The 13,198-nt window shown below is 37.1% G+C and overlaps 4 protein-coding genes across 4 annotated transcripts; all 4 read right to left on the reverse strand.

Moving 5' to 3' along the window:
- Window positions 1-2,033: 2,033 nt before the first annotated feature.
- LOC140769101 (protein HVA22-like) lies at window positions 2,034-2,848 on the reverse strand. Its single transcript, XM_073109665.1, has 5 exons — window positions 2,797-2,848; window positions 2,696-2,722; window positions 2,485-2,607; window positions 2,244-2,379; window positions 2,034-2,104 (listed from the first exon to the last, which is right to left on the reverse strand). The coding sequence occupies exons 1-4, from the start codon at window positions 2,841-2,843 to the stop codon at window positions 2,256-2,258; spliced, it is 321 nt and encodes a 106-aa protein (XP_072965766.1). The 5' UTR covers window positions 2,844-2,848; the 3' UTR covers window positions 2,034-2,104; window positions 2,244-2,255.
- Window positions 2,849-6,065: 3,217 nt separating this feature from the next.
- Window positions 6,066-7,096, reverse strand: LOC140769055 (protein HVA22-like). Its single transcript, XM_073109595.1, has 5 exons — window positions 6,913-7,096; window positions 6,798-6,824; window positions 6,567-6,689; window positions 6,323-6,461; window positions 6,066-6,239 (listed from the first exon to the last, which is right to left on the reverse strand). The coding sequence occupies exons 1-5, from the start codon at window positions 6,957-6,959 to the stop codon at window positions 6,225-6,227; spliced, it is 351 nt and encodes a 116-aa protein (XP_072965696.1). The 5' UTR covers window positions 6,960-7,096; the 3' UTR covers window positions 6,066-6,224.
- Window positions 7,097-8,156: 1,060 nt separating this feature from the next.
- Window positions 8,157-10,818, reverse strand: LOC140768244 (heavy metal-associated isoprenylated plant protein 7-like). The gene is made up of 5 exons (XM_073108450.1): window positions 9,704-10,818; window positions 9,468-9,615; window positions 9,119-9,342; window positions 8,906-8,993; window positions 8,157-8,766 (listed from the first exon to the last, which is right to left on the reverse strand). The coding sequence occupies exons 1-5, from the start codon at window positions 9,737-9,739 to the stop codon at window positions 8,285-8,287; spliced, it is 978 nt and encodes a 325-aa protein (XP_072964551.1). The 5' UTR covers window positions 9,740-10,818; the 3' UTR covers window positions 8,157-8,284.
- Window positions 10,819-10,968: 150 nt separating this feature from the next.
- Window positions 10,969-13,056, reverse strand: LOC140768245 (large ribosomal subunit protein bL27c). Its single transcript, XM_073108451.1, has 3 exons — window positions 12,702-13,056; window positions 11,350-11,451; window positions 10,969-11,254 (listed from the first exon to the last, which is right to left on the reverse strand). The coding sequence occupies exons 1-3, from the start codon at window positions 12,981-12,983 to the stop codon at window positions 11,078-11,080; spliced, it is 561 nt and encodes a 186-aa protein (XP_072964552.1). The 5' UTR covers window positions 12,984-13,056; the 3' UTR covers window positions 10,969-11,077.
- Between the last annotated feature and the right edge of the window lie 142 nt (window positions 13,057-13,198).

Raw genomic sequence — 13,198 nt, forward strand, 5'->3', positions numbered from 1 at the left:
AGTTTGGCAGTTGATGAGAAAAGATGCTTAAGACATAGTGTTGAACACTAGATTCGACATATATAATATTCCACGTTCTAAAAGTTCTTATCAGTCAAATTTTGTGATATTATTTGAATTAGCGTATCGAAAACAATTTAGTCATTTAGCAATTTGTTTATAGTAATAAATACAGGTGCAAATCACATTAGTTTTAGCATTTACATCATTATTCATTAATTTTGGATGAAAAATCATTAGGTTGATCAAGAGGATTAAAGATAAAGTAAAATTATGCCAAAATATAGGGGATAATTATCTAATTAAATAGTAGTGAACACAAACTGATTTCAGCTAATGCTTGAACTTAAATTTTTTTCTTCTTTTATTTATTTTTGGAGAAGATGGTAGGAGTCATAAAAGTGTGCAAGTTGCATTGTGGTTGATTTCCAGTGTGCTGATAATGAGTGGATGCATCTAGATGATTTAGTATAATGCCTCCTTCTACTAGGTTCAACTTTTCTTTTCTTCTTTTAGCCTAATTCCTTCCCAACTTTGATGGCTTTTGCTTGTTTCATCTTGACATTCTATGTAAGTGCTCATCCAAGTGGTTCTAAAAGACTGGTCTACAGTGAGAAAGTGCATCAGATTCTTCTCCTTTCAGCTGTAGAAATCTGCAGAAATTAATGGAAGGAGTCTGAGCTTCAGCTCAGATTAATGAGACTTATTTGGAGAAGCTTAGAAGCTCTTGACTAGAATTTCATGCCAGTTGCTCAATAAAGACATTGTTGCAATGCACAAGTACAGAGGAGTACTCTTTTTTTTCAAAAACAAGGCCTACTGGTGGAGTGACTGCCAAAACTATGTTGGAGGAAATAGTAGAAGTGATGCAATAGTACGATAAAACTAAACCCAAATTAAGAGAAAAAAAAAAAAGAAAAGAAAAAAAGGAACTCCATATAGCAAATTCCAAATGCCAATGGAATTGTGTTTAAAAAAGAAGAAGCTCATGTTAAAGTATTTTTGGGTTCAAATCTCAACAGTTTTCAATGGCATCGGCTATATCAAATTGCCACTTCTCTCTTAGTAAAAAGAAATAAAGAGATAATTGTATATTAATTATATAAGCTATATTAAGTTGCCATTTATATTAGTTGTTAAGACTTTTTATATAAAGAAAGCTCATGTTAATGGATGCAGTTTTATAAGCTAGTATATATATTAATATTGGATTAGCGATACTGAATCAATTAATTCTGATATCCAGCAATAATCAATGTATAAAATATACGTCGACCCATTCAATATTTAGTAAATGCTAACATACATTGATTCTGATATCCCAGATTTATTTCCAGCATTAATCCATGCATTTATGTCAGGAAATAAATATAAATATTCTCTTCTTTAGCATCCAATAATGCTGTATCTACTAATGAAAAATCTCAGAATTCTACGTGGATAATAAAAAAAATTCAGGAATGCATATAAAGAACTGCGATAGTTTAGGGAAGCTAAGTATAATTATCCCTTCTAAATAAAATCTTATATTTTAGCGGTTTTATGATTATGGCTAAGATCCTATCTTTGGGCTATTTATAATTTTGTTTGCATATAATTTTCATATGATATTTTGTTGTTATTCTGGCTAACTACCTTTAGCCTTAAAAGTTAAAACTATAGTTCATCTAACTCTCTAAGAGTGAAGTTACAAGACTAACTTGACATAATTTTAAATCTAACCTTACACTAACCAAATTATTAAAATATCAAAGTGTTTAAAAAAGTTTGGATTTTGTAATGGTAATTTAGGAAAAGTATTTTAAAACTCAAGGGAAATAAGCAAAAGGGTATCCTCTAAGAAATACTTCTTTCTTAGGTACCATTTTGTTAGAGATAAGTAATCTAAAATATCAAGTGTGATACGAAAATTATAGGCAAACAAATAACACAAAGATAGGGTGTTAATCAAGAAATTACTAAGAAAAACAAGATTTTTCAAATTTTTTGTCCTTCTTCTACAATGGAGAGAGAGAGAGAGAGAGATTGGAATATGCAGCACTTTTTTCTTTTAGTTTTCTTCATCTCCACCTTCACCTTGTCTTTGTGATTCCTCCTCATTAGCCTGCCATTATGGAAATTAAAAGAGAAAGAGATCAGCATTAATTCTGCCATTGCTCTTACCAAAAGTATTTAATATATATATATATATAATTTCATCCATTATAGAAAGAATCAACACAGAATAATCCTAGATATATCACCTCTTTACCCATCTAGCCTCCAATCTTCTTGAGTTGCTCTCTCACAAACTTCTCATAGAGGAAGGAAGCTCCCATGAACTGTGGCAGAACCAGCCATGCAGCAAATACTACCTTTATCGGATACCATAATGGGAACCTAAATAAATTAAGACAAATATTAATCCCTCAAGAATTGAAACAAAAGTTATATAAATTAACTATAAAACTATATATAGTTGTTTTTTATATATAAATTAGTTACCAATACAAGATAGGCCCAGCCACCATCTCCATGAGGGTTAGGAAGGTGTAGAGGATCCAATATGCCAGCCACTGCTCGTCGTTGTCCTTTGCCGCGCTCTCGATAGTCCTAACTGATGCATACCTATTGCATAAAACTCACTTATTCTGATCCAAATATACAACCATTTGAAAGAATCAAGTGATGCATATATATATATATAGGCACTTACAAGGGGTATATGAGTGTAATGGTAGGTCTGCACACAGTGAAAAGATATATTAGATGGAATATAGAAGAGAAGGAAGCGTGCATATATACATATATACATACCCTGCAAGAGAATGGAGATGACCAAGTAGAGCCCAGAGTTTGCCCATCTTTACGAAACTTTCTCTTCTATTTTGTGGTGCAAATGAGTAGCAGTATATGTATATATATATATAGAGAGAGAGAGAGAGAGAGAGAGAGAGAGAGAGAGAGAGAGAGAGAGAGAGAGAGAGAGAGAGAGAGAGAGAGAGAGAGAGAGAGAGAGAGAGGATTAGGAAAGGTGGCAACAAATTAATGAGAAAGAATCGGATACTTCCCACTTGGACGCATCTACCCAAGTAAAGACAGAGAGATCACCAAGTTTTGAGGCTAACCCTTCTATGAAGCCTAAATTAGACAATGTGCATGATTTAGTATTTATATGTTTCTATCTTTGATCGTTTTGGAGAATAAAATTGTTTCTCTCTATTTTGGTCTAAGTTTTATGCTCAAGAGTTGGAATTTTTTTTTTTTGGATAATTCTTATTTTTCACAATGACCCTATAAACTATTTTTAGTACATAATAATCTCTTGAACTATTAAAAATAACTCATCTTTTAACGTCGTAGATAAAATTAGAGAAATATCCAAACTGCCCCTCTATGATAAAATTCTTTCTACACAGACTTGCGTATGTATATGAGGGGTAAGTATGTTATATTTTTATATGTAACTATCACATAATAACTTACGGATGAAGATAGTTTGGTAAGACTCTTCTTCCTCCTCCTTGACAAGCCTCCTCCTCCACCACCATCTGGCTTCACGAGGTCGAGGAAGTTGAGGTTCCTTAGTGTTTAAACCTCTACTAGAATCACCTCCATGATATGGCGCGATACCGGATCAATGATGCTTAGTTCCCAATCTCCGACGCTATCTCCCCTGTGAGGTTGTTGTCCAGGAGCAACAACTTGGCGAGCCTCAGCATTTAAAAGATCCCCCTCGAGATGGATCCCATGAGGCTCTCCTATGAGAAGTTCACTACCTCTAGATTAATGCAAATCATCGATATCCTACAAGATGGTCCCCTTTAATTGGTTGCCCCATAGGTAGAGCATTTTGAGACTCCAGAGCTAATTGAGCTTTGCCGAGATGATGTTGAGATCTAGTTATTGCCGAGCTCAAGGTTAGTTAGGTTACTGCATCTGGTGAGCTCGGGAGAGATTGTGCCAAAGTCCTAGTTGACATTGAGCTAGAGCTCCAAGAGGGCATTGAGATATTCGCTCGATCGACCCATTCATTGAGAGGTCGACCACCTCCAACTCAAGGCACCCAGCATCTCTAGCGGTATGATGATGACTAGGTCGTTTTGCAAGACCAAAATATCCTTGACCTCGGGCTTAGCTCAACTCAACTTGAATAGGACTTGATTATAGGCTCAATTTAGGCTCGAGCTCGGCTCGAGTTGAATTGAGGTGAGCTAGTAAGCTCGAAATTTATTTCGAACCAAGCTTGAGCTAGAGTTGGCTTGTTCACACCCCTAATCCTATATGGCTAGGGGTTGAGACATAACGATCGATCCTTGTCTTACAAATAATAAAGTTTTGAGCACAAATGAAACTACATAGGATTGGCCCAAAGCAGTCAGAATTTTGCGGGTATTCCAACTATGATTAGCAATAAGGCCAAGATATCTTTTTCTTTGACCTTGATGAAAGTGGAGATTAAGGAAAAAGGAATATTGAGAATCCAAGGGTCATTGACAACATTGGAAGTACTATCGTCTCCAATAGACTTCTGAATACCTAGTCTAATATGAGAGAGAGAATCAAACATGTGGCTGTACATGCATGATAGACTTATAAAACTAGGCCAACAATGAGCTTCCAGAAGTTTGGAGGCCCATACTTTATTAGAGTGCATAAGCCTCACTCATGTCTTTGCCATCAAGTAGATTAAGAAGATCAAAAGCTAGCCCAAAGCAAGGCCAATATAAAAGGTCATCGCGTCCTTTCTCTGAGACACTTGAGCATGTGTTTTGCCCTTCGAGGGTCAGAATAATTAGACACATTATGCCAGGCCAATCCTACCACATGCTAAACAAAATCTCGCAACTCCTCATAGTTAAATTTAACCTAACACCAACCATGGCTTCGCCCGGTCCAAATTAATGCACATACGAGATGAGATACCATGTTATCATCCTATTATGTATCAGATTTGGATCGATTCAGATGTAAGAAAATTATAAAACTTTAGGTGGTGATAGCCTCACGAGATAGAGTTCTAAATACTCTAGTTTTACCTAAATTGAAAGTTTGGATGAAAAGATACAAATAAAATAGTAGAGCAAGGTCAAAAAAGTAAATATCCAACGTTACGACAATTTTCGGAGGGTGGCAGACAGCCAAAGGTGATGGTGAATGGCCGTAAAGTAGGGTGACTGCTGGTAGAGGAAGATAGCTAGCATTTGAAAGATCAAAATACTTCTATAGCTGCAGTAAAAGATAAAAATAATAATTTAGCTAAACTCAGATTATAATTATCAACACATCTCCACTCCTAGATGGAATACATATACAAATTATCCGATTTATTTATAATTTAAAATAATAAAATGAAGCTAACTAACTAACTAACTCTAGTTGATTCGCTCGACTAACCTAACCCACGTGGTCGGATCGTAACACATCCACCCGATGCAGCATCCCCAGCCTAATAGCAATGCTAAGATCAAGTTATAAACCTTTTACATACAATAGTCCATGGCTTTTCTGTAAGGACTCAGATCATATTCTCCTCCAAGATCAGATGGAACAGGCAGAAAGCCTCGTCCTATCTGATGCTAAGAATGGCCCAAAGATCGACCACATCTTAGCCAAGATCTCATGAAATGTCTTAATAGGCATAGACAAGCCGAGCTTCCTTTCTTCCTGGCCACTCACCAACAGCTCCAGATTAATCTCTCAACCTAAACCTCAGAGTCCATGATCATATTGAGGATATGGATAGGAATAGTTCTTGTCCTAGAAGGACTGTCATGAGATTATTGTATAGCAATGACAACTTCTTGTCCCATGCCATCCAAGAAGTCCTTCCCCTTCCATGAGTGATATTATTAAATACACTAACAAAATTTAATTTACTAAAATGTCTTTGAGAAGTTAAGGAAAAGAAAATAAAGGGAAAATTTTGAAAATATCAAGGTGTGATATGCTACTTGATCCAATCTGAGCCGAATACTTCAAAGCTTAGCTACTATTCCAATGGCGTACTATTCTCACAGAGCAACACATGTTAAATATTCGATGCATCCATGAATATATATATATATAAATATAAGATCAATGTAAAGAACTTTCACATTTTTAGTATAGAGAAGTAGCACTAATGCAAATTTTATCCTCTCTTTACAATCAAACAAAGAAGAAGAAAATACGAGAACGAGATTGGAATCTGCAGCACTTTTGTTTAATAGTTTTCTTCGATCACCTTCATGTCTTCCATTTCATTACTTCACATTAGCCTGCCATTTTGAAAATTAATTAAGAATAAGAAACTACTAGTGAATTTTTATCTAAATAGATGAATAAATATTGATATGATCACCTTTGCATCTTTTTGGTCTATCTTAAGCTTCTTGAGTTGCTCTCTCACAAACTTCTCGTAGAGGAATGATGCTCCCATGAACTGCGGCAGCACCAGCCATGCAACAAATGCTACCTTTATTTGATACCACAGTGGAACCCTAAAGCAAGCCAAAATATTAATCCAGCCCTCAGAATTAATTGTAACAAAAATTATATTAATTATAAAATTATATGTATATATAATTTCTCATTAAAATGGTTACCAATACAAGATAGGCTCAGCCACCATCTCCATGAGAGTCAGTAAGGAGTAGAGGATCCAATATGCTAGCCACTGCTCGTCGTCGTCCTTCCTGGGGCTCTCGATAGCCCTAACTGATGCATACCTATAACATAAACCTCAGTTATCCAGATCCAAATACACAAACATGCAAAAGAATCAAGTGGTGCATGTAAAAAGTTTCTCATATATATATATAGATGGATGGACTTACAAGGGATATATGAGTGTAATGGATGGTCTGCACAAAGTGAACAAAGAAAATGAAAGCAATTAGAAAGATATATTAAAAGGAATTATAAGAGAATATATCTTTAGGAAGTACATACCCTGCAAGGGAATGGAGATGACTTAGTAAAGCCCAAAGGTTTGCCATCTTTATTAAACTTTCTCTTCTGTTTTGTGATATTGCAACTGAGAAGTAGTAGCTAGAATTGATGAACTTATATGGAAGAGCAATAGAGTCTGAGAGAAAGAGAGAGAGAGAGAGAGAGTTTTATTGATAGGCTTTGGTTGATTGAGTGATACGAGAAGAAGATAGAGTGGAAATCAGTATATATATATGAGAGGATTATAGGAAAGGTGGCAACAATTGAGGTAGAATCGGATACTTCCCTTGGACGTGGCTGCCCAAGAAAAGAACCGAATCAGATCACCAAGTTTTAAGGCCAATCCTTCTCTGGAACCTAAATTAGAGAATAAAATTGTGATTAGTAGAGAATGTTCATGATTTAGTATTTTCTAGTGTTCCTATCTTGGTCGTTTTGGAGAATTAAATTGTTCTTCTATTTTCTTTTTAGAATTGAAGGTGCTCCTATATATCTCTTTTGTGTGCTAATATATTTTAATATTTTATTTAAAAAAAAAATATTCTGAATTTAAGCTATATATTATGGAGGATATTTTCAGAGTAATAGAGGAAAAATGTAGTGAGCCTAATGGAGCATGTAAAAACTACTGGGAGTAAATGATAATAGAAAACAAATAGAAGAATAAAATATAGAGAAATTTACATTTGGTCTTTTTACCTATGCATGATTTATATTTATATTTTAATATTTACATATTAAACTTTATATTTTACCAAATATTTACAGAAAATACTTGGTTATTGTTCTATTACTTAATTTAATCAAATTTTTAGATTAAGTTAATTATACTAAGAATATATTTACCTAACACAAAATACCCTCTACCCAACCCAAAATATATTACCCAAGCTAAGTTGAAAGGAGGTTAGAGGGGAATCCACTCTAAGGAATAAAATGAATGAAGCCTTGTTGTGCCCTAAAGTAAAGGAGGAAGAAGAAAGTAGGAGCTTTTTTTCTATATATTAGAGAAGAATGATGTGCAATAGACTCATTAATATTTAAAATATGGCCAGCTTTTTAATGAATCTAGCCATTAGATGTCCAAATAAATGGGCAACTTATTATGGCTCAGATTAAATAAAACTAGAACAAGATAATTTTATAAATTTAAGTCAATCTAGAGTATGATATATATAATTATAAGAAAAAGAAATTAAAAGAAGTAGAATTATAAATAGCTCTCACATTTCGGATGCAGATAACAAAATCATTAAGATATAGGGTGTTAAAAATTTCTTTAAAGTAGTAATACTTCCATGGCAAAGATTACAAAGGAAATGTACAACCACCATATAAGATCTACAATAGAAAAGGTCCATATATAGTCTCATCACATGACAGCGCATGCATTAGGATTCTCGTCGCTAAAGATCTGCGGTGGATACGCGTACTCCACTGGATGCCTCGGGTAGTAGTAATGGTATAGCTTCTCTCTCCCTCCGCCGTCGACGCCGGCCGGCACGACGGCGACGATGGTTGGCGGCAGAGGAGGCGGCGGCAGATCGCCACTGCCTTGGCTGTTCTCTTTCTCCTCCCCTCCTCCGCCTCCGTCGCCGTCTTTGCTCTCCTCCTCCTCCGCCACCTTGGCGGATTCTAATTCGGCGGAGTTCTTCTCGTCGTTAGTATCGGAAGTAGGGGGAGGAGGTGGACTCTGTGGTGGCTCTGGGTCTGGCTTTGGCGCTGGCTCTTGCTTTACGATTAGTGCGTGCTTTCCCGTGCGCTTGTGGACGTAATCGACTAAGCTCGTTGGGTTGAAGGAGCCCTTTACCGTTACCTGTGAAGCCTTTAGATCCGACTCTGCTTCTTGAACACCTGATCCAATCTCGAGAAAAGAACAAATTTGGATGTGGGTCAAACGAATTTGCATACAAAATTCAAATTCTTTACCATATAACAAGTAAGTGATCTAACTTTGGATGTGAGTTTTGGCAATGGAGAAAGAGAAAGAGACCTTCCATTCTTAGGATTCTCCTCTTGATCTCTTGGGCGCAGGCGTCGCAATGCATGTGAACTTTGAGCACTACCATCACCATCTCTTGCTATCAAACACCGCCATGAACAAGGAAGAGAGATGGCGATGAGAGAATAAATAGTGAAGTAATTCTTCTTTATGATTCTTTGCATATATATATATATATATAAATATATATATACACATACATACCTCCTTCTTCTCTTCCAACTTGGGATTCTCCTCCTCTTTCTTCTGCTCCTCTTCTTTCTTCTCCGGCTCCGGCGGCGGCGGCGGAGGTAGTGAGCTTATAAGCTCCACCTTCCTCCCGGTCTTCTTATGGATTCTCTCCACAACCTTCATTGGATCCTCCGCTGCCTTCTTCCCCTTCACCACCACCATGTGGGTCTTGCAATCCGCCTTCACCTCCTCCACCCCTTCCCAGTTCCCATTGAGAAAAAGAAAAAAGAGAGGGAAAAGTTATATATCACACCCCATATTTAGGAGAATTCTCACTATTCGTAATGCATTTTCCTCCTAAGAAGCCATTAAAAATCAATACCTTCGAATCCTCTTAAGCTTCTTCGCACTTTCCTCGCGCACCCCTCGCAATGCATGAAGACCCTCATCACCACCTCCTCCGGCGGCAGCAGAGGAGGGGGAGGCGGGGACTTCTCATCGACCTCCTCTCCTTCCTTCTTCTCCTTCTCCTGCGCAAGATCGCACCTTTATACCAAAATCCGCAAGGAAAACCCAAAAGAGGAGGTTGGTCGCAAAGGAAATCGGATGGTTTCTTACCTCCCCCATCTTTGATTTCTTAGAGGTTTCCGACATCAGCGAAATGGTAGTGGAATTGGCCGAGCGATTGCTCTCCTCACTCTTTAGTGGCTTCTCCCTTGGTCACCAAACGACGACGTGGCAGGAGGAGGCGCGTGTGCTTGCGCAGAGACTGACACGTGGCCGTGAGCCATCCGGGAGCGCTCTGTCTCTTTGCTCCCTGTGCTCACGAGTCTCGTGTGTTCTCATAGGTACACGATAAGGTTATAATGCTCCACGTAACTTACGTAGAGTCGTAACGGTGCTTTTATCCAACGTTCCTCATTTTAGTTCGATAGCAAACACACACGATCTATTTAATTAAATCAAATAAAATATTAAGAACAAATATAATCTGTTCATAAATACAACTATTTGATCGTCCCAATGGAACATTAAAGTATTTAAAAGAGCTAAAAAAATGGCAGAAAGAGAGAAATTATGAGTAAATTTAAGAAAATGATGAGTTTATTCTTCTTTCAATCTGATTTCTAACTCCAGTTGTGGCTCTATTGGTATCACTGTCCTTAATAAAATATATGATGTAGTAATCTAGTTTACATCCTAATCTACACATTCTTATGCTTAGATAGGTAGCTGATTAGTTGCTTAATTCACTTCATGCTATGTGTATGAATTTAGTTTAACAGGCATGCAGCATGATGCCTATTGGGAAGCTAATGTGAGAATGTGATGACCAACCAACTCCTAACTACATGGTAATTTGGTCCTAATAATTAATTGAATCTTATGATCATCTAATTTCCTAGGTCACATTTTTTTTTCAATTTTAATGGAAGTGATTAATTAAGAGAAGAGAGGGAGAAATCGAAAATTCTCTTTTGTAGGCCTTCTTGAGCCTCGAAGGGATTGATGTGTGCTTATTTAACATCTGATTAGGGCTGATAAACTATGTTCCTCAATTTTAATAATTATATAGCTCAATTTTCTATCCAGTTACCAAAGTTTGAGGTCTAGAAGATAACAATTGTAGTTGCTCCTACTACAGTTGTTATGGCCATTGTTGTATTGTAATTGTTGCTGCTGCTGCTGTATAAAATTGCTGCATTTATTGTTGCTATTTGCTACTGTTGATATGTAAGCAAGCAATCACTCTGTTTTATTTTTCTTTCCCACATGTTACTCAGGAGTACAGTGATGTTTAACATTAGCCTGTTATCTAGCTCTATCACTAGTAAAAGGTCTAAAAATATTGTCTCATCACCAAGGAGAGAGAAGAGCCAAGGGAGAAAAACACAAGGAAATGAACCTTCTATTCATCTTGCAGTTGATGATTTACACACCAAAATTAGGAAAGAGAATTAGAGAGTTGTACTTTTGGAAACAGAAGAATCATTAGCAAGAAGGATTGGCGTCGGTGGCTTCGGCAGCTGAAGCCAGTACCAATTGGGGCGGAATAACACCTTCCTGTCTTGCCTTCTTGCGTTCACGTTGGAGGCGGAAGTACTCCCTTTTCCTTGCTCTGTAACTGTTAGGATTCTCAGGTTGTTCGACGCGTGGGTAAACACTCACCTGCCGTATAAAATCCAACGCACATTGTTTATGATAGTCTAGATTAACAAACAAACAAGCAAGTAAAGGATATATTATCTAGATTGTAGATTTACCTTCTTCCTGTCCGGTCCAAATTTCTCAAATTTGACCAGCCCATCTATCAATGAAAAGATTGTATGATCCTTGCCCAGGCCAACATTTTTCCCAGGATGAAACTGAAAGTATAGAAACAAACAAAGGAAAATTTTAAACAACAGAGGTGATGTTTTCTTAATGATGCATAGATGACAAGAATTAGAATTAAGTAATTTAAATCTTAAGGAGGATCTAAGATAGAAGATCTGCAGAAAATCATTTTTTTGATTGTATACATGACAATGATGTCCAGGCATAGAACATTTATTTTGATATAGCTGAAAATATGAGTTACAACTATTTCTGAAGATAAACCTGATTCCCAAATCTTTATAGCTCTAACTAGTACAAAAAATGAGGAAAAATTGACTAAGTTTCAAATAACCAGTGTAAATTCCTCTTACTCATAATGTGGCATTACAGCTGGAAAAGTAATGTACTCAATTAGATGTCTAATCTTCACATCCCAACATTCTGTATAGGCGCGGAGGAGCCCACCCCCAACTTACTTTATCTATGATAAGAGAATAGATATCAATTTGCTAACCATGTACCCCTGATCAGATTTACATTGGATGAGGACAACAAAATGGTCGCAGAGTTTTTAAGATCATTCATGCTTCTAGCATATCCTAATGATAGAGACTTAGACAAGGAATACCATATCATCTAGATATCATCTATACAATCAAAATGATCTTTTCTTAATATATGTCATTGTCACCAAAGATTTCTGAAATCCCTCAATATCAATATCCTGACATATCCAACTCGAGATTACAGAACTAGCTCTTAATAATATCTAATGTTTTTACAATCTCCAAACCATCTTCACCTATATAAGTTTTAGTTTCCATTGATCTCCAATTTGTAACCCAAATCGCTTATCAGCTTTATCAATGTATGCTTTTCTATAAAATTATACATCCATAATGCACAATCTGAAGATCGTCTTCAATAAGCACTTCATTAGATTCACCTGATGCTGCAGTATAGAACTATGATCCTTCATCTAGCTTGCTCTTCCAAAATTCCAAATAGTGCAGTCTTTGACCAATTTTGATATTTCATTAAAAGCCAATGTGATGTTCCCTGTAGATTTTATCTTTTCCTCCTTACGACCAGAAATATAAATCAATTTCTATCCGATTAAGAAATACTAATATTCAAGGTTGCTTACTGAAGCATCGACTGATACAAAGCAATATTATAATCAGACAGAAAGCACCTAAAGATGCACCAAGTTCCAAACTTTAAGCAAAGCCTCACACTAACATCCCAAATCAAACAAAACCCAAATCGTAGAATCCAACAAGCAGGCCAATCTCACCTTGGTTCCGCGCTGCCGTATAATAATGGCCCCGGGCTGGGCCACCTGGTCTCCATAAATCTTGACCCCGAGGCGCTTCCCTTTCGAGTCCCGACCGTTCTTGGTGCTCCCCGCTCCCTTCTTGTGCGCCGACTCGATCGTGAGCGGCGACCTTAGAGGGAAGGAGACGGAACACCGTTGGTTAAGGGGCAGGGACCCAAGATCGCCTCTCAGACAAGAGGAGGAGGAGGACAGAGAGAGGCCCTTGAAGGCTCCTACGAGGTTGAAGCCCACAGTTGCCATTAGTGGAAGGATGGAGGTGTGGACGAGAGAGAGAGAGAGAGAGAGAGAGAGAGAGAGAGAGAGAGAGGGGTTTATACTGAACGGAAGGAGAAGAGGATAAGGAATAAGATGGATTTCTCTACCAGGGGTTTTTAATGGGCTTTGAGCATTTTTGGCCCAGTTAACCCAATCGGAACAACGTAATATAGAGAAGGAAAATTCGCATATCACACCCT

The sequence above is a fragment of the Typha angustifolia genome, chromosome 10, assembly GCF_048772165.1.
Source record: "Typha angustifolia cultivar Huaian chromosome 10, ASM4877216v1, whole genome shotgun sequence".
NCBI lineage: Eukaryota > Viridiplantae > Streptophyta > Magnoliopsida > Poales > Typhaceae > Typha > Typha angustifolia.